The sequence below is a fragment of the Aptenodytes patagonicus genome, chromosome 25, assembly GCF_965638725.1.
Source record: "Aptenodytes patagonicus chromosome 25, bAptPat1.pri.cur, whole genome shotgun sequence".
NCBI lineage: Eukaryota > Metazoa > Chordata > Aves > Sphenisciformes > Spheniscidae > Aptenodytes > Aptenodytes patagonicus.
The window spans coordinates 5,990,517-6,009,882 of record NC_134973.1 but is presented as its reverse complement, the minus strand read 5'-3'; the positions used below and the strand labels follow the sequence as shown (position 1 = coordinate 6,009,882).

Here is a 19,366-nt window from a genome sequence, read left to right as displayed (position 1 = left end):
CCCGCAGGGGCAGGTTCCCCATCTACTGCTCTGGTGTCTGCCACAGCAAGGTCCCGACACGCGGCCTGGAGTGCACGGCGCCGTCAAACACCCGGTTAGCAGGTCAGGGAGACCCACTGACTGCCAGGTGCCGTCACAAACACCCGGTTAGCAGGTCAGGGAGACCCACTGACTGCCAGGCACCGTCACAAACACCCGGTTAGCGGGTCAGGGAGACCCGCTGACTGCCAGAAGTCCCTGCAACAGAAAGGGGCATCAGTTGACATCTGTCCCACGTCACCCGGGCCAGCGCTTCGGAGCCACGTGCCACCGCCTTGCTCCTCCTGCCAGCTCTGCACTGGGCTGTGCCACAAAAGCCCAAGCAGAGCAGGAACCTCACCCCTCTCTCCACGCACACTCCTCTGAGGACATCGCTTACCCCAGCGCGCAGCCCTGCCCCGTGCTCCTGACCCAGGCTTCTCCTGGAGCTGGCAGGGCTGCGCTGGAGATTCAGCATGACCAGACCAAAACCAAAGGCCCTCGGTGAGAGCACCAAGTGAACCCAGGTTTCTGTCCCTCTCGCGCCTCCCGGCCCAGGTGAGCATGAACACAGGCAGCGAGGTAGGTCACTGCCCGCTCCGGTCACATTCTTTTCATTCTCCAACCTCCAGCTCTGTCACAGAAACTGAGTCACAAACACACCTGGATATTTGTCTCTCTCTCCTTTTTTTAATCGGTTGTATTTTAAGTAGCTTTGAAATACATTTTTCTCCAAAATGTTGTTTTTCCTGTATATTATTCGATCACAATGATATTTGGCTGGTCTTTCCTCTGATGCACGCCCAGTCCTGATGTCGACACAGCGGAAAAGTCTGCTCAGGCTGAGAGAAGGGCAGGACTGCAACAGGGAGAAGGTGTAAAAAATACAAAAGACCAGGCAAGGATGCTTTCAGTTGCAATCCTGCAGCCAACGGCTCAACGATCCGCAGGCTGGCAACGCACGTACAGGTGCTGGTCACGTCGGAGTCTGGTGCCCAGAGCTCACAGCATGCCTGTGCTCGGCATGCAGGAGGGCTTGGACAAGCCCAGCCTGCCCTGGGGTGAAACGGGACGGCTCAGCACAGCAGCCTCCGGAGAGCTTACCCTGTAGTTTTCCTCAAAATCATGCATAACGTCTCGTTGAGTTGAAACGTCCATTTATTTAACAGCAGTAATAATTTAAAATTATAAAAACCCTTACAGTGTTGAGTATCAGAAGGGCGAGGTTATAAAGAAAAATAAATGGGACTTGAGATGGGGAAGGGAAGGATAATGGGGTCTATTTCAAGAGTTCATTTTTTCAGTGACAACTATTGGCCCTCCCCAGCTGGAGATCCTGGGAGGGAGGCAGTATCATTATGCTTTCATTTTAAAGACTTCAATCTCCAAAGCAGAAGAGATAGTATCCAAGGGGAGGAGGAGGAGCAAAAGAAATAAAGGAAGGAATCTCAAATTCAAAACCATACAAACAACCTTTCCATTCAGAATTGCAACCGCTAGCTCAGCGCCTCGGGTTTCCCATCTGTGGAGCGCAGCAGCCTTTCACTGCAATGGTTAAAAGTCCACGCGGCAAATGGATGTTTTTATTAATAGACAGAGCTCTTTCCCCCCATCACAGAACTTGAGGCTTCTCATCTCTGAAGGACCCAGAGTCTCCGTGTCTTCAGAACTCAAAAGGGAATTCTGGGGGCGCTGCTTCCCCCTTGCTACCCTCCCCTCGCTCTGCTCTGGAAGCCCCTTTCGTTGCTTACGTTGGCTGGGGAGGGAGGAAGGACAATGGACAGGGCCCCAGGGACAGAGGGTTGGATTAAGATTCACGAGTTGTTCGATGAGTTTTCGTTACTTGGTGAGCTGGAGGAAGAGGAGGAAGAGGATGATGAGAAGTTCATCCCCGTGAGTCCTGGGGGGTTTGTGGCAGTGTTTTGTCCACTTAAGCTTTTCCGGCACACAGGACACGTGTCATGCTTTGGAGAGCAGACAAAAACAAAACAAGAAATATGGGAAACAGGATTAGAAACACGATACAGGAGCAGCACTCAAGGAAAAGGCTAGGATGACACTCCTTCCTCTGATCAAAGGCTGCTCGTGCTTAGGCCTCATCATGGAGGTATGAAAATATTTACAGAGGAGAACAGTACCACCAGAAAAAACACCCACGTGCTACAAAACCCAAGTCACCCACTCAGACGGCACTAACCTGTTCCAGCCAAGGGACTATACAGCTGTTGTGGAATAGGTGATTGCAAGGTAACTGTCGGACATTTTCACCGACTGTATAGTCTTCTTTACACACAGGACACTCTAACCCAGAATCTGTATCATAAAAGGAACGCAAAACACAGCTAAGCAATAAAGGAGAGAACGACACTCAAAGCACCCGACTCGGGATCCCATCACCTTTTCCCCTTCCCCCCACCGCTGCTTCACCCCTGCAGAGAGGAAAGCTTGTTGCTTTGCAGTTCCTACCACCATCACTCCACCTCTCACTGCCCTGGGTTTGCTTCATTGTTCCCTTCCCTTCTGCTTTTTCATCTCTATCCACACTGAACTTTTCAGAACAGTTTGCCTCCCCAGGGCAAATCCATCCAGTCCACACTGCTCTTTCTTTTGTGAGTATAACAGAGCAGTACTTCAGCTTTCTCCCCTCTTTGAAATGTTTTAGGCCTTGAAGGTACTAGCAGATAAAATTAAAATCCCAAGAAAACGTTAAACAGAACTTTCACAGAGCTCTTTGTGAAGGATTCCCTGGAGATATACATACCTACGTGTTCCTGTGCGATCTGTATGGTGGGGAGGGCCTGGATCTTTTCTTTGTCTGCTGGCGGTGGTCCAGTGTTTTCAAACTGATTTAGTAACTGAAAAAACAATAGGCCACAGAAGGCAGAAAGAAGATGTGAGCTCAGCAGCACACAGAATCTGTTCATTTATTGATCCAGGGCGCTTGAACCCTGCATCGCCTGCACTGCGGACCTTGTCTCCCATTTCTGCACCTTCAGTGGTTTGCCCCCCTGCATCACAACAACTGCTGGCAATTTTGCAGCACTGCACAAGAGGATGGGAGACTCCATTATAATGCAAATTTTACCTGTGTAATAATTGCATCCAAGCCGTTGGCACCCCATGCGTAGTCCATTGGATTTGAATGCAAGACTCCCCTTTAAGAATAAGGACAACAATTAAATTCGTCTGGGAGCACGAACAAGAACACTGTCAGAAAGAGCAGCACATCTTCCAACTCACCAAGGACCTAGTCCTAGGTTCGGTATTGTTGTAGGTGCAATAATTCCATTGACCAGCTGCTGGATAATTCTGAAAGACAAGAAAACCAGGATCCTGTAAGAATTAGTGTCTGCTAACTCCCAGCCCAGAAACATGACGTGGAAGGAGTGGCTAAATACTGTCGCATCATCAGAGGGAAAAGGAAAAATATCCTGTAGCAATTGCAATGGCATCTTATGAACTGATTATTCATCGATAAAGAGAAGTTTCAATATTTTATTCATAAGGGGATAATTTCTGACAAAGATGGCACGTGGCTCTCCAGGATGCAGTTAAAGAAACATTAGTCTTGTTGTCCAGTGTTTTCTCTCGTTTCCCCTCGCACTCAGTACAACATTTTGGTAATACCTGGTAATGACCAGGGAACGCTTTCTCATTGCAGGTTTAACGGTCAAAACTCCCAGCCACACTGTAGTCCATGCCACTGTGCTCAGGTGAAACGGCCCCTATAAACTCAAGGCAAGAGCTTGCCAACAGCTGCAGGCCCAGCTGAAGCCTGACCATCCAGCAGCGCGAGTTCACAGGGGCAAAGCTGGACACCTACGGAAGAGTCGCACTGGACAGCTGTGCTCAGGAGCAGTCTTTAAGAGACTCGAACTGATGAGAACAAGGGACGGGCTGATCTTCAGCTAACTCTCATCAGTGAAAACTAACGGGGCTTCCTCCACGAGAACCTGGCAGTTGTTCTCACCCTTCTAGTGTGGGAACTCCCTCGTGCCTGCCAGCGGCACGGCGTGTGGCGAGACGGGCTCGGGGCTGCCTTGCGCCGTATCGATGCCGAGACTGATGCTCTCGCTCCCTCCGGTTCTCAGAGTCCCTGTTGTCTTCCGACTGCACATTGGACCCGAATGGAAACTCAAAGCTGTCATCAAAGATCCCGAAGGCAAATTGGCCGTAGCCCTGTGGCAAGGTGAACAAGTGCTGATCCACGTTCTGGGAGGGAGAGAATTCAGGGAACAGATTGTAACGAGGAGAGAAACAGCTCAGCTTTCACGCCTGGTATTTCACCAGCCTTCCAACAAAGACTAGTCTCTTCAGATCCCCAGCAACTCACAAGCCTTGGCTGACACAGGTGGATCAGTGCACTCTCAGAGGCAGCTTAGTGAGGAACAGACACAGACTGAAACCACGTATGAAGGTAAGAAGTAACTACAACTTCCCTGGTTCTCTTTAGCTGCTGCATGCAACTGCTGCCTTTTAAGTTGAGGCTACTGCATAGCAACACACCCAGACAGCTCACTAAATCCTAGCTGAGCCCCCTCACACAGGAATAAGCTACAAGTCATGGTCCTATTAAAAACATGCAGTAAAAATACGACATGCAGAGATTTCAGGAGCAGCATGTGGATGATATTAATACCTCCTTTCCCAAATTTTGCCATAATCCAGGGAACATTTAAACAATGTACTAATGGAAAAAGACTTCAATTCAATGGCAAAGCAGGAAGTGTTGGAAGACAGAGGCAGGCCTTACCTCAAAAGGATGCCTGCTCTGATCACTGGCTGACGTAGAGGAGCTGGTCTCATTGTCAGCGTTCCTGTGAAGAATGAAGAGCACTGGTAAGCCTCAGAAGCGTGCTACCAAAAGATTTTCCCAGCAGAGGGGAGCGAGGGGCATGAGTTTGACAGGAAAAGCAGACACCACAGCTGCACCGTAACAGCACACAGGAAGTGACCGATTCATTTTTGTGCTGAGCCACAGCTCGAAGGGACCTCAGAGGTCTGCTCACCTTCCCTTCCGCCCCGGCGCAGGGTCAGCTCCACACAGAAACTGGTCTGCCCTCAGCTGCTGTTTTTCTAACCGTTCGTATCAATTTTCATTTTTCCCTCCCTGCAACCTTCATTTTCCCAGACCTTCACCCATCTCTCCCCACCCTTTCAAATTCTGATTTCATGAAGCTACAGAGAAGTGACTGAACCATGACGTCAAGCAAGGATTCCCTGCACAATCCACCTCAAACAAATCAGCTAATCCTCTGGAGCACCAGGAAGAGAAGACTTAAGGTACAAACCCTGATCGCTATGACCCAAACATGCTTAAGTCTAATCTTGAATCAAAGGAACTTCCCTATTGCAGAGGCATGTGACCAAATGGGACAGATTATTAGGAAAACTCTTAATGCTGTTAGGCTTCTGCTTTTAGAGAGCTGCAGGAACATTTACTGCTCAGTATCCAGGTCTACGCTTTGACATTCATGGTAACAAAAAACTAAGGTTCAGCGATTACGCGACTCTCCCAAGGTCACAGCAAATCACCAATACAGTCAGGATTAGCCAGGATTGATTTTCAGCCTCTAAGGTTGGCGTAGTCAGACCAAACGTCACCTTGACAGTACAGAAACCTCAGTCTGTAAAGATGACCTCTCTCGGCAGGCAGCAACACGCGTCTGGCACACCCCCCATGCAGCACAGCGTGCCCTTGCACTGAACGCCTGCCAGCACGCTGCCTGTCCCAAAGCCAGTCGCAGCCAAGGTCCGGCGAACGAGTCTGAAACATTTTAAGACGTTACTCCTGCTCTTGCCCGTTCTGACACCGCCAGAGAGCAGTCCCACTACTGAGTCAGCAGTAAAGCACGTGAACGCAGATCCAGCTGCTCCGGTGCAGAGTCCAAAGTCTTAGTCAAAATGTTTCGCCGTTAGTACTCTAGACTAAGTTATTAAATTATACACTGAAGCATACATACACTCTCCATTCTGCAGATTCCTCTCTCACAGGGTTATCTCTACCCTGATGACTCAAACCAGTTCAGAACTACCACAACCCATTCCTCCCCCACCCTCTACCAGCAATGTATGACACTCAGCGTTCCCATGGCTGATTTACCTGTAGATGCAAACTATGCAAATTAAGCACTCTCTACCCATAGTGAGGAAAGATGAGCCAAATATTGGGCAGAAGTAGTAAAAATGGTGTATTTAGTATCCAACATTGCCTTTTAACTAGAAAAAGAGCAAAAGAGACTGAGTTCATTCCAGCAATAGCCTTTGGGGCAGCACGTTACCTTGGCTCTTCGGGAAGTTCTTCAATAAAACCAGATTCACACCGTGGGCAAATATAGTCCTACGGGAGAAGAAATACTGAATGAGAAAAGAAAGTGGTACATAAAAGCTGCAAAGAGTGCCTTCAGCGTGATGGGGTGGAAGAGTCCTGCAGCCCATCGTCCCAAACGCATGCCACGATTACAGAGCCAAAAAGACCCCGAACCACTGATATTTGCCTTCACCAGACTAGTAAGGCAAATTGTTAAGCCTGAGCCTGTTTGGAACTTGGCTTTAGAAAAGATTTGGATAACACTAATTAATCCCCAGTATAGACAAAGCATTAGATAACATCTGGTGTACTTCTGGGTGAAGTGAAAGCAAAACCACCGGCCTTCCCAAAAGAGCAGCACTCAAACGCTAGTTTTTAAATAGCTGCGTGTTTTGGGGGCCTTTCCCCGCCCCCCTCAAGGGGCCAAACTGTCCTAATGAAAGGAACAAGGAGGGAATTGCAGCACGGGCTAATCACAGTGTCACTGTCACTTAGGAAGGGCTGAATGGAAAGCTGTTACTAATGTAGTCTGGGGTTCACGCCACACAGAGGTCAAGGAGACACAAGAGGGTCATTCTGCAACACACAATACCAGAATTTTACACTCCCACGCTCAACGCTCGTTAAAGAAAGCTACTGCCACCCTTGTAGCCTTTAACACTGAAGACTGAATACGCTGGAATAAACAGCCCGTGTGTGCAGAAGCAGATTCCTCAGGAGTTTGCAACAGTCACTTTTCCTCACAATTCCTGGTGTTAGTGAAGAATTTATACTCCACAACCACGCTGTCCTAGCGAGCAGCAGCCCAGAACGCTTAAGATCCTGAAAGGAAATTACTTCACCTTTCAGCGCTTGAGAAGAAGTAGCACCACGCAGCACCGTCGAGACAGAAGAGGAAGCAACAGACCCCGTACCCAACCCCAACCACAGCCGAGGCGGAACAGCCACCGCGGGCAAACACAACCGCTCAAAACCCCGCGCTGGCAAAGCCAGGCTCAGCATGAAAGAAATTTAAGAGCTTCTAAAAATAATGCTACTTCCCTTTACTACTGCTACGTTCGAATTGGCAGAGGCCCTTAAACAAGTCAATGGATTCCCCAAAAGAGGAGAGGATGCCAGCCACGTGGATTTGCTCTGATAAGACATCTGGGATCGCTCCTCCAGCCACCGCAGAAAAACTTGATAAGGCCCAAGCACAAGGCAGCAACACCAGCAATCCACTCAACCCTGCCCCTGACTGCCCAGCAAGATAAGGAAGCAGCAAACACCAAGACCTAGAAACAGACTCAGAGAAGTTGCTGCTCCCTCTTCTGCGCAGGACTCTCTAGATTTGCGATTGTGAAATAACTGGGTCTACGCAATTTACACAACGTTTGATTTCAAGGCCATTTCTACACCATCCAAATTCTTCTCAAAGCTGGTTACCAGCACATGGGAACTCCTGTGTCGAACACCGAAAATGAGACCAATTGCCTCTGCCTTTGAAATATCCCCTTGCTGTTTTACTTTCCACCAGTATGCCACTGGGGTAAATTATTACGGCAGACACAGTCAAGAGCAGTGAGCAACTTACTCCTCGACTCCCCTACCTAAGGGAGGCTTTTTTTTCTCCTGTGTGCTTACAGGCAACTCTGAACACAGGGATCAGCAAATTCCTCAGCAGCTGGAACAGCACAAATGTCAAAGTTTGTTGTTTCTCAGGCTGTTTGAATCACTCCTTTTGCAGCACATGCTACGGTACCTCCAGTAGCTCGGTCTGCAAAGAGTAAGTGAAACCGAATGAACTTGGACCCCCAAAACCAAGTTCATTAACTAGCAATTAACTAGACCTGAATCAACAAAAGCAGCTGTCCGCTCCCTACCACAGTTCAGTGCGTCCGCTGCCAGATGTGCTCTGCTGGCACAAGCCCAACATGTGGTGTTTAAACGGAAAAAAAATGACTGATATTTCTAGGTTATAACCTTCAGCTCCCGAGCCGCTTTCTCCAGCCCGTCTATGTATTTAGCAGGAGCATTATCAAGAGTTTTGTCCTCACAGTTAAATACAAGCTGTGAGATTTACCAGTAAGGCCTACCCTCGCCTAACCAGTAAGACCGACGGAGAGGGCGAAAGGACAAACAGCGCGTCACAAAACCAAACTGACGGCGAAGTCTAATCAACCATGGCAGAGAGACACCTATGCTCACAGTCGGGTGACTTTTAAAATTCAATAAACATTAACAAAAAGCAATGCCTTATTCTGACAAGACGCTGTGAAAAGTTTCAGGACAAATAGAGACTGGCAGGATCCTCCGAATCGAATTTAACATCTCGCAACATCTGGCTGGCGATCAACAGAAAACCTAGCCGTGGCCCACCACGATGTTTTAGCCAGTTCCTTTCCAACAGCCAACGCTCCTTTTCCACCCACACCAGAAAAATATGACTCCCTACAAGCAGGGGTTTTACTCGGCGATTAACGCACGTCTGCTCAGGCGCTGCACCTAGCCGACAAAGCACTTGTGCGTTAGCGAGTGGAAACGGTGCGTGCGTATCATTTGTGCACTTGCCCACGTCCTAGATATTATCACCCCTGAAGCTTTCCTCATGCTCATTTAAATCCTACTGAAAGAGACAAAAAAGAAACCCCCTCATTATCCCACGGAGCTTCAGTTCGCTCCGGACAAAGAAGCGGGTTAATGGTGCCTGAGCCCGGGGGGATGTCACGCCATTTCAGAGAGACGGGGGTGCGGAAAGCCCGGGGATGGGCCGGGGAAGGGCTGCTGCAGGTCGGGACCACCGCCCTCAAACCCGCTCTGAGGCAGGGCTGCTCGGCGGGTCCCCCTCTCCTCACAGCACGGCTGGAGCTCACGAACCACCGCGGCCCCGCAGGCAGCCGCGCTGGCCCCCCCCCCCTGCCCGGGCCGCCCCCGCACCAGGCCCAGGAGGGCGGAGGGCCCCCTCCCGCCGCGCCGCCCCCGCCACACCCGGCGCTGGCTCCCCCGGCTGCTTCCCCTCGGCCGGGGGCGCCCCGTTCCCCCCCCCCCCCCCAGCGCCCCCATCTCCTCGCTCCGGAGCCCCCCCTCTCCCCCCCCCGCCCCTCCCAACGGCCCCCCGAACCCCAACTGCCACACGCGGAACCGCCCACCCCCCAGGGCCCTCACCCCCGCCCCTCCTAACGCGCCCCCGCCCCCCGCTCCCGAGCCCCCCACCTCGGTCCCCCCCGCCCCGAGGGCCCAGGCCCCCCGGGCCCCCTCAGGCCTCACCCCCACGTGCCCGACCCGCCGGGGCCCCCAGCCGCCCTGACCCGCGCCCCCGGCTCCCCCACCCCCCGCCGGACCGCGGCCGGGCCCCCACCCCCGCTCACGGGCAGGCGCGGCGCGATCTCGGCCGAGCAGCAGTGGCAGAAGAACCGTCCCGGCTGCGGTGAAGCCTCCGCCATCTTCCCATCCCCCCCCCCCCCTTCCCAACCCCGCCCCGCGACGCGCGGCGGAGGATGACGGCGGCCGAGCGGGGACAAGAAAGGGAGCGGGCGGCAGAAACGCGGAGAAGAAGGGGGGGGGAGGAACGCTCCGGGGAGGCGGGGGCGAGAGGCGGGGCTTAATGGAGGGGCGGGGCCTAGGGTTTATAAGGAGGGCGGGCAGGGCGGCCGTTAGTCTGTGGGGCTGGGGGGGGTGGGTGAGGGCGAGGGCCGGGAGCCCGGGGCCCCGATCCCGGGGCCCCGGGCTCCCGGCCCTCACCCCCCCCCCCCCCCCCGGGCTGTGGGCCCGCGGTACCCCGGATTTGGAGGCCCGGAGAGCTGCCCGGGTCTCCCAGGCACCTCACGGCCCGGTTAGAGCGGGTCCTGTGGGGAGGAAGAGCTCCCTGTGAGGAAGAAGAGCGGGAGGGGGGCTGCAGCTGGGACCTGCCCAGTCTGTCCCCTGGATTCGTTCCCACTCCTGTGCTTTTTTTTTTTTTTTTCCCTTACTTTTTAATAAAATGATGGGAAGGGGCCTTTAAAATTTCAGCTCAGAAGCTGAGGGATCTTTTTTTTTTTTTTTAAAAAAAAAAAGGAAAAAAAGAGATGGGGAGGGATTGAGCCCTGCAAAAATGAAGACGGTGAAAATCCAAGATTTGCTTAAAAAAGTAGCAATAGCCGCAGAGGAACGCGAACGCTGAATTTCAGCAAAAATCTCTCAAGCGGGGTGTTTCCCCCCAGATCTCCCCATGGAGGTTGGCAGGTGCTGAAGAGGTTTTGGGGGGGGTGGCAGATGAAGTCTTGTTTTTCAGGGTTGTTCGTTCCCTGCCTGAGTTCCTCGGGGCGACTTGGAGCCGTCCCTGCCTGCCTGGGAGCGCACTGAAATCCCACGCGGGGCTCGGTTCAAGCCTGGCCCGTTCCCAAAGCTGCGGCTTTCGGGGGAGCGCGGGGTCTGCGTGGGCCCCCCCCCCCCCCCCCGGGGTCCCTGGCACCGTGGGGGCCAGCTCTGTGGCACCGCGGAGCTGGGGTTTTGGGGTTGCAAGGCTGCGGGGTTTGGGGGTTTCTGCATGGTGAGGTTGTGGGGTTTGGGGGTTTCGGGGCGGTGGGGTTTTGGGGGTTTCTGGGTGGCGGGGCGGTGGGGTTTTGGGGGTTTCTGGGTGGCGGGGCGGTGGGGTTTTGGGGTTTCTGCATGGTGAGGTTGTGGGGTTTGGGGGTTTCGGGGCAGTGGGGTTTTGGGGTTTCTGGGTGGTGGGGTGGTGGGTTTTGGGGGTTTCTGGGTGGCGGGGCGGTGGGGTTTTGGGGTTTCTGGGTGGTGGGGTGGTGGGTTTTGGGGGTTTCTGGGTGGCGGGGCGGTGGGGTTTTGGGGTTTCTGCATGGTGAAGTTGTGGGGTTTTGGGGTTTCTGGGTGGCGGGGTGGTGGGGTTTTGGGGTTTCTGTATGGTGAGGTTTTGGGGTTTCTGGGTGGCGGGGCGGTGGGGTTTTGGGGTTTCTGGGTGGCGGGGCGGTGGGGTTTTGGGGTTTCTGCATGGTGAGGTTTTGGGGTTTCTGGGTGGTGGGGTGGTGGGTTTTGGGGGTTTCTGGGTGGCGGGGTGGTGGGTTTTGGGGGTTTCTGGGTGGCGGGGTGGTGGGTTTTGGGGGTTTCTGGGTGGCGGGGCGGTGGGGTTTTGGGGTTTCTGCATGGTGAAGTTGTGGGGTTTTGGGGTTTCTGGGTGGCGGGGTGGTGGGGTTTTGGGGTTTCTGGGTGGCGGGGCGGTGGGGTTTTGGGGTTTCTGTATGGTGAGGTTTTGGGGTTTCTGGGTGGCGGGGTGGTGGGGTTTTGGGGTTTCTGGGTGGCGGGGCGGTGGGGTTTTGGGGTTTCTGCATGGTGAGGTTTTGGGGTTTCTGGGTGGTGGGGTGGTGGGTTTTGGGGGTTTCTGGGTGGCGGGGTGGTGGGTTTTGGGGGTTTCTGGGTGGTGGGGCGGTGGGGTTTTGGGGTTTCTGTATGGTGAGGTTTTGGGGTTTCTGCATGGTGAGGTGGTGGGGTTTTGGGGTTTCTGGGTGGCGGGGCAGTGGGGTTTTGGGGTTTCTGTATGGTGAGGTTTTGGGGTTTCTGGGTGGCGGGGCGGTGGGGTTTTGGGGTTTCTGTATGGTGAGGTTTTGGGGTTTCTGGGTGGCGGGGCGGTGGGGTTTTGGGGTTTCTGGGTGGCGGGGCGGTGGGGTTTTGGGGTTTCTGTATGGTGAGGTTTTGGGGTTTCTGGGTGGCGGGGCTGCGGGGTGCCCGCCGGCCCGTGGCACCAGACCCGCTTCCAGCAGGTGGCATCTTCGGCCCAGGTTTTGCTGCTCTGGCTTTTTTCGGGTGACGGAGCGAGGCCGGGGAGGGATTTGTGAAGCAGCTCTGGAGTCCTGGGAAGCCAAGCTCAGGGACGCTCCCTCCGAAGGTCTCCCCTCCCCGGCCGTGCTGGTGGACGGGGCGTAGGGGACAGGGGTGAGATGCTGTAAACTGGGTGCTGGTGGGGAACGGCCCCGTAACGGCTCGGTCGGGGACCCCTGGAAGGGTTTGGTCATTGTGTGGAAATGGCAACTGTGGGACAAATTTGCAGTCATTTAGTCGCTGATAGATGATCCCAGTTGTTGATAAGACATTATTAGCAATTATTTACAACCAATGAGGAAACCGCTACCGAGTCCTGCAACTCCTTTATTCGGGAGGTGGGTCTAGACAGCCCCGTGCGGCCCAGCCCTGGAGCCAGACGGAGTCCGGCTGCCCGCGGAGCGGAGCCAGCGGCCCTGGACGGGGCATTTCACGCCCTGGAGGGAAGTTCCCTTCCACACTGAGGATGTGGATGCGTTTCTCCTTGCCCTGTTTCATGGTCGGAGGACAAGTTGCCACTTGATCAAATGGGTGCCGGGTGCCTGTGGGATGGGGAGGGAAGGATCCGGCTCCACTGACTTTGTCCCTCTGGAATTCCCTGACGCAGGAACTGCGGAAGCTGAACACGGCAACACTCGTCAGGATGCAAATGGCAACGGATATTAATGCACGTGGGGATAAGGGCGTGCAGGGCGGCCTGCGGCCTGCCACCCCAACACCTCCAGTACGCAACGGTCGAGAAGAGCCCCCCCCCCCGAGCCCCTCGGCTAATTGGGATGTGTTTGTGCCGGGAGAGGCGGCTCAGGGCAAGGACCCTCCGTTGCAGGACCACCTCGTCCCTGGGTTTGGGGAGCCCGGGCAGGTAGAAAGCTCCTTGTAAGGGCTGCAGCTCCTCCAGCACTCGGCCCCTGCCCCGTGACTTGCAGCCTCTGGGCTTGCGCAGAGCCCCCTGCCCAGACCTCGACCCTCCGCATCCGTGATGCTGAGTGTGGAGAGGGGATCCCACACAAGAGCCCTTCTCTGGGGCTTGAGATTTCCGCTGCCCCTGGGCAGCCCCGTGCCCTGCCTTTGGCCCCAGCCACGATCCCTCCCTGCAGGGGACACGAGGCTGATCCGCACCTGGGACGGGGGTGCCTGGGGCGGATGCACACCCTCTCTGCCGCCGCTCTGGCAGGGGCTGCGCACCCCGGGAATCAGGTTTCTGGACTTGGCTGTCCCCTGCCTCCCCTCCAAGGGAGCTGGGTCTAGTCAGGAGCAAATTTGAGTCACCCTGGGAAGCCAGCAGCTGGGAGGATTTTCCCACGGTGCTGCAGAAAGAAGCAAACTGCACCCTCTTCCGAGAGGACTGACGAAGAGGTGACACCTCCTGAATTAGTATCGATTCATCGTTAGACAGAGCCTGCTCCTCAAGCAGCCGGGCGGGCAAAGCAGCCATCCCCGCTCGGGGAAAGCAGAAGGGAAAGAGGGAGGGTTTTGGCCAAGGGCAGCGGAAAATATCCTGGGCCTCTCGTTGTCCGAGGGGACGGGACAGGCTGGGAGGCTCCTCCGGCAGCTCTGAGTCGCAATCCCACCAGGGCTATGCTGTGGAGGGGGACACATGCCCCTCTGCGATCCCTGACCGGGGCTTACAGGAACCCATGGGTGCATTGGCCTCTGCCACAAAATCTGCGGGTGTTTGGGAGCAGAGGTGGCATGGGGCTTGGTGGTCCCCCCTGCCAGCCAGGGCTTGGCACAGAGCCTGGCCGGAGCGGCAGCCGGGGCTTTGCAGGAAAGGCAAAACAACCCCGGTGCTGCTCTGGACCGTGCCGGCGTCAGGAGGAGGGGAGCGGCGGGTGCCACGTGGGAGCTGCCCGAGGCCGCGGTGCCCTGTGCCGTGGTGCCCTGTGCCGTGGTGCCTGCCGGCCCCGGGGCAGGGAGCATTCCTGGCAGCCCATGCAGATGCAGCGGAGGTTAGTCAGGGCCCGCTCCCGCAGCACCCGGCGCTGCCACTCGCATCGCCCGGGCCGTGGGTGTTGGCGATGAGCTCACATCCCGAGACATTACTTAATTCAGACAGTGCCACCGTGCCAGGTGCTGGCGGGGGGCGGCCGCAGGCTGCGGTGGTGCAGCTGCCGGCGGGCTCTGGCACGGGCGTGTGTGTGTGTGCGTGTGCGTGCACACGCCCCGAGCGTGCGGTCTCAGCAGGAGCCAACGCGCTGTACGGCCAGACTCGCCCCGTGGCACCAGCTGGGTGAGCGGGTGCCCCGCAAGCTGCACGGGGTCCGGTTCCCATCGTATCCCGGTGGTCAGCAGGCAGAGGAGCCCATCGCTGGGGCCGGCCCCGTGCTGGCGTGTCCTGCAGGGAGCACTGAGGGCTCCAGGTAAATTCTGCCAGTTTGCTGACACGGGATCTGCAGCGTTCAAGTAAACCCAGACATGCAGGTGTTGCCGCACGCAGCCGTGGCATTGCATGCCACGTTGGCACCACGCTCGTCGTGCTCTGCTGAAGCCTGGGGTCTCTGGCTTGTCGTGTTTCCTATTGATGAGCACGGAGGGATGGACGGCGACGCTTAAAAAAGGACCTGGCTTCTCTCTCCAGCCCCACACGCTCCTGCCTTGCGGGGCCGGGGGCAGCCAGCGCTTTCAGCAGATCCTGGCAACACGGGGTGCAGCTTCCATCTCTGCTGCCAACTCCCTGGTGACTCGGGCAAGTCATTTTCTAAAAGGTCTTGGCCTCTGCGCCCTGTGCTCTTAAATAAAGCGGTCGCTGTAGCTCAAGCCCACTCACTGCCTGGCTGTCCAGGCCCGGCCGTGCCAGGCAGGGGATCCGGGGGCAGCTCTGAGCATGGGCTCCGTCCCAGGCTCTGCCTCGAGCCCTTGAAAGCACAAGCACCTCCTGGAGCCGGAGCAGCTTTCCAGCACGGTTCCTGCCAAGTGAGAATAACTGGTGCAGCTGGTCTCCCCGCTCCCCTCCACCCCACATTATATATAATTGCCTGTTTTAATTAATAAATTGGAGGCCACTCAAAGGAAAGCAGCAAGATTTGTTACAAACACTGCAGGGATTGTCTGCCAGCCCCGAGCCAGTCATGTCATGGCGGATTTGAATCGGTCTCCCTTTGAATTCACTCACAGACAGATCAGGAGATTTACATCCCCCACTTCGTCTCCCCAAGCCTTGCACCTCCAGGCTGCAGGTCCGGATCCCGCCCCGGCAGTTATCTGGCAGCTCTCCGGCAGCTCCTGATAACCCGCGAGCAGCGGGCGCAGGCTGAGCCCCGTCCTCACCACCGCCGCGCCGACCGGCTGTGAGGTCTAAGGGATGCTGGTGGCATGCGGTCCCCGGCTGGCTCCTTGCATGGCTCTGATCTCCTGGATCTGGGATTTCACCAGCAGGCAGGGGCTGGCAGCCACTGAGGCAGGGCAGCGGCGTGGCGGCGTAGTGCCCGTATCTCGTAGCATGAGCCGTCCCGCTGCGCCGTCCCGGCGGGGAGCCCACCTGCCTCCGGGAGCAGCGACGGCACAGAGGCTCGGGAGAAGTTCAGAGTCTCAGAGGACTGCTTTTGGGCTCCACCAAAAATTTCGCTTTTCTTTTTCTTTTTTCTTTTTGGATTCTTTGCTTTTCTTATGCTTGATTTAAACCATTGTTTTTCAAGGGAAATTTTAATGTGAAAAACATGTTTTATTTTTCTACTAACTGCAAGCCTGGGCTATGTAAGCAATCAAGCTTCTCCTCTGATGAGGGCTGTGGGGCGGACGGGGGCTCCGTGGGGGGACGTGCCCTGCGGCAGCTCTGCCCTTCGCTGGCCAAACCTCTGGCTGCCGAGAGCCGGGGACTGGGGTCCCGCAGGGCCGCCAGGCTGGCAGGGCCAGGATGCCCCAGCCCGGCTCGGCTCGTCCTTGGCCCCAGCGGCTGCCGCCATCACAGCTCGCAGCGGAAACCTCCTTCTCCCGGCGAGGGCCAGTGCTGCAAGGTCAGACTGCATGAATGGTGTCGGCCTGCCGGCATCCACAGGACCCATGCAGGATCAGCTCCTCCAGTGGCTCTCCCCCGACTCAGAGGGGCCAGGCTGGGCCTTTGGCAGGAGGGTTATGATCAGCCCTCACCTGCGCCCCGCTGTGCAGGATAGCCACTTGCCTTTGCTTTCCCAAACACACTGCCCTCATCCTGGGCAGCGCTACCCCAGCCTCCCACGGGAGCTCTGGTGCCCGTCAGCCCCTGTGCCCTCATCCGTCGGACTGACAGCGGGATGTGGCTGCAGGGGCTGCATCTGATGATGGGGTCAATGGGAAGAACGAGGCCGGCGTCCCCCACCCCTTCCCAAGCCGAGCTCTGTCCATGATGAGTGCTGGGTTATGCTGGCGTGGGGCTCCAGGAGCACTCTGGAGAAGAACCCCTGGGCAGGAAGGTGGAAGAAATGTGCTTAGGTGCCGGCTGAGTCCGCATCCTCCATCTGGCCAGTATCGGAGGAGGGTGACCAGCAGCCTGGCTGTCCCATCCGGATAACCAGCACGTTGCTCCCGGACCAAAGATCAGCGGGGCAGACGCTGCCCTTCCTGGTGCTGCTCTGCCTCCTCCAGCAGCACCTCTCCACAGCCTCTCCGAGGAGCCAGAGAGGCTGTAATGACCCAGGAGGTTTTACCGACTCTCAGCTCCTCTGGACCCAGTTCAGCCCCACACAATTTCATTACGTTTTACGGTGCTGCCAGCTCTTCCCTCAAGGCTCAGTTTGGTCCTTCCTTCCACCGCGGCAGAGGAAGCATTTACACTGGGGAAACCGCACAGCTGGCCCGGCCGCTGACTCACGGCTTGTTTACACGGCATGCCCGTGAAAGTTACTCAGTGTGTCACGCGTGGTGGAGCCCGGCCATGTGAGCCCAGAGACCCGGCAGCCGCTGCAGCTCCTGCGGGGACGGTTACAGAAAGCACGGCTGAGCGGGGGGGCAGCCAGGTGCTCCCAAGGAGGCGCTGAGCACAGAGGTGATTCCTGCTGTAGCTTCCCCACGGACGCTTGAAGCATCCTCCTCCTCTGCCCCGCGGGAGGAAGGACCCGATTTGCTCACGGCGTTGTCCTTGCGCCTGCCCCGGCGGTTTCCTGGAGGATGGAGATGCACCGCTGCTGCTCCCTCTGCATGTGCCATAGACGGGTGGTTTTGTGCATGCGTGTTTTCCTACATCATTTTCCTTGTGAAGGTGTTCCCTGCTTGGAAGCACTTGGTGCGGTGGGGAGTGACCCTGGCAGCAGCGTGGGGCTGTGTGGGGCTGTGTGGGGCTGTATGGGGCTGTGCGGGGCTGAGCGGCAGCAGGGAGCCCCTCTCTCCTTCCTCCCCAGCCAGAGCCGTGTCCTTCCCCCTCCGCTTGTGGTGCACCCAGCTCGGGCTGGACCCCGGCGGGTGACCCATGGCTTGTGCAGGCATTCGGGGCTGCCGACATGAGCCTCGTGGGCCACGGTGGAATCCTGCCGACCCCTCGCCCCGGCTCCCCCCATGCCCGCCCCCTGTGAGGCTCAGCCAGCCATGTGGGCAACAAGATCATTTTGTAAGGAACTCATTAAGGCAGCTGTAAATCTGTGTGTGCACAGACAGGAGAGATAAAAACCAGAGCCAACTGCAGGCCATAGACAAGAGACATCTGTTCTTTCACTGAGAGGGGAAACACACTTTGTCAGACCCGTCTCCTTCTCCTGGGCCGGGCAGCAGTGTTCTGCGGGACGGGATGGGATGGGATGGGATGGGATGGGATGGGATGGGATGGGATGGGATGGGACATCCCTGCTGCCTCCCAGCTCCGGCTGCTGCTTTCCCTCATCCCAGCCTTCCCGGTCTCCACTCCACGCTGCTTGCACCTCCTGGCTCCATGCACCAGCATTTCCCCAGCAAAGACAGAGCCAAGAGCATCTTCCATCCAACATGGGGCGGAGCTGGGGGCACCAGAACCAAAGATGCTTGGAAGGGAAGAGGTGTCAGGCAAGCACGGCTCTTGCTGGGGGCAGCCAAAACCCTGGAGAGCGGGAGGACAGTGCTGAGGAAGGGAGAGGGAGCAAACCTGCCCTGGGATGATGCTTTCTGCAGCTCTGGGCCCTGCAGTGCACAGGGCGATGCTGGGTGCCAACAGCAGGAAGGGGGTCTGGGTCTCCCCTCCAGGCACCCCCTGAGGCTCAGCTGGGATCTGCCACCCCAAGGGAGAGGTGCGGAGGGGCAGAGGGGCAGAGGGCCCCAAGCAGCAGCAGCAGCAGCGAGATCGGGGAGCAGCTCACGCCCAGCCGAAACCGGAGAGCTGAAAACCGTCCTGATGGACTCACTGGATGGGCGTGCGGAGGCAGCAGAACAGATCTGGGCTTTAATTAAGCCTTTGACACAGTGACTCGTAAAATCTTACCCGAATAATTAAATCCAATTGCCTGAGATATGGGGACTTTTACAATACACTGAAAACTGGCACGGAGATCATCAGCAAATGGCAGGGAGTCAGGCTGGGGGGGCTGCAGGGGGGCAGCGGGTGCCGCGTCGTTTAACCTCTTTCCTGCCAGCAGCCTGGAAGCCGAGGTAAAGGGTACGTTAATTAACTGCCCAGTTGATGCTGTGTTAGGGGCCAGAACCATGAGCCCGGTGGGGACGGGAAAGGCACGCTACGCTGCAAGAAGCTGCCTCGCAAGTCCCACAGCCCGCTCCTCGGTCCGGGCATTCGCAGGGTGCAGTCAGGGTGGCAGAAAGGCATTAGCGGGAGGGATCTTGAGTTTGATCAGGAGTCAAACAGGCCGGGTGATCAGATTTGGAGGGGCAGGTCTTGGGAAGATATGCAAGCCTCCCGCCCCCCTGCCCTCCCCACACGCAAGCTCTCCCGCCCTGCCCTCCTTCATCTGCAGAAGTGGAAGTGTCCCAGGAACATGAAACGATTACTCGGCGAGGAGAATCCAGCTCAGCACTTCTTGGCATTTGTTCACGGCTTTTCAACTTCAAAGCTCCTTGCAAACATTAGCTAACTAATCCCTGCAACCTTCCTGTGAGATAGTGCAGGATCAAGCAGAGGAGCATTATCTTGCCGCAGCAGATGGGGAAACTGAGGCATGGAGCGGTGACGCTGCTGCCCCGGGGCGCGGGGCAAAGCTACGTGTCAGCGCTGGGGGTGGAGTGTGGCCGGCCGGGCCATTGAGGTGCAGATCGCACCGCTCCGCCACTCTCTCCCCAACGCCGGTGATGCAGCCGTGAGCCATAAGCATCTCTCCAATTTACCCGGCTGGAGCTGTGCAGACACAGCGGAGAAAATCCAGC

The 19,366-nt window shown here is 56.5% G+C and overlaps 1 protein-coding gene across 2 annotated transcripts; it reads right to left on the bottom strand.

Moving 5' to 3' along the window:
• Positions 1 to 686: 686 nt before the first annotated feature.
• Positions 687 to 9,754, bottom strand: RNF126 (ring finger protein 126). Of its 2 annotated transcripts, none has more exons than XM_076359608.1 (9): positions 9,676 to 9,754; positions 6,300 to 6,358; positions 4,772 to 4,835; positions 3,989 to 4,230; positions 3,259 to 3,327; positions 3,104 to 3,173; positions 2,780 to 2,873; positions 2,216 to 2,331; positions 687 to 1,982 (listed from the first exon to the last, which is right to left on the bottom strand). In XM_076359608.1, exons 1-9 carry the CDS (start codon positions 9,748 to 9,750, stop codon positions 1,833 to 1,835), a joined length of 939 nt encoding a protein of 312 aa, XP_076215723.1. In that variant the 5' UTR covers positions 9,751 to 9,754; the 3' UTR covers positions 687 to 1,832. The 2 variants fall into 2 exon arrangements, with proteins under 2 accessions (XP_076215723.1, XP_076215724.1); XM_076359609.1 differs by having other exon boundaries at positions 687 to 1,869.
• Positions 9,755 to 19,366: the final 9,612 nt, after the last annotated feature.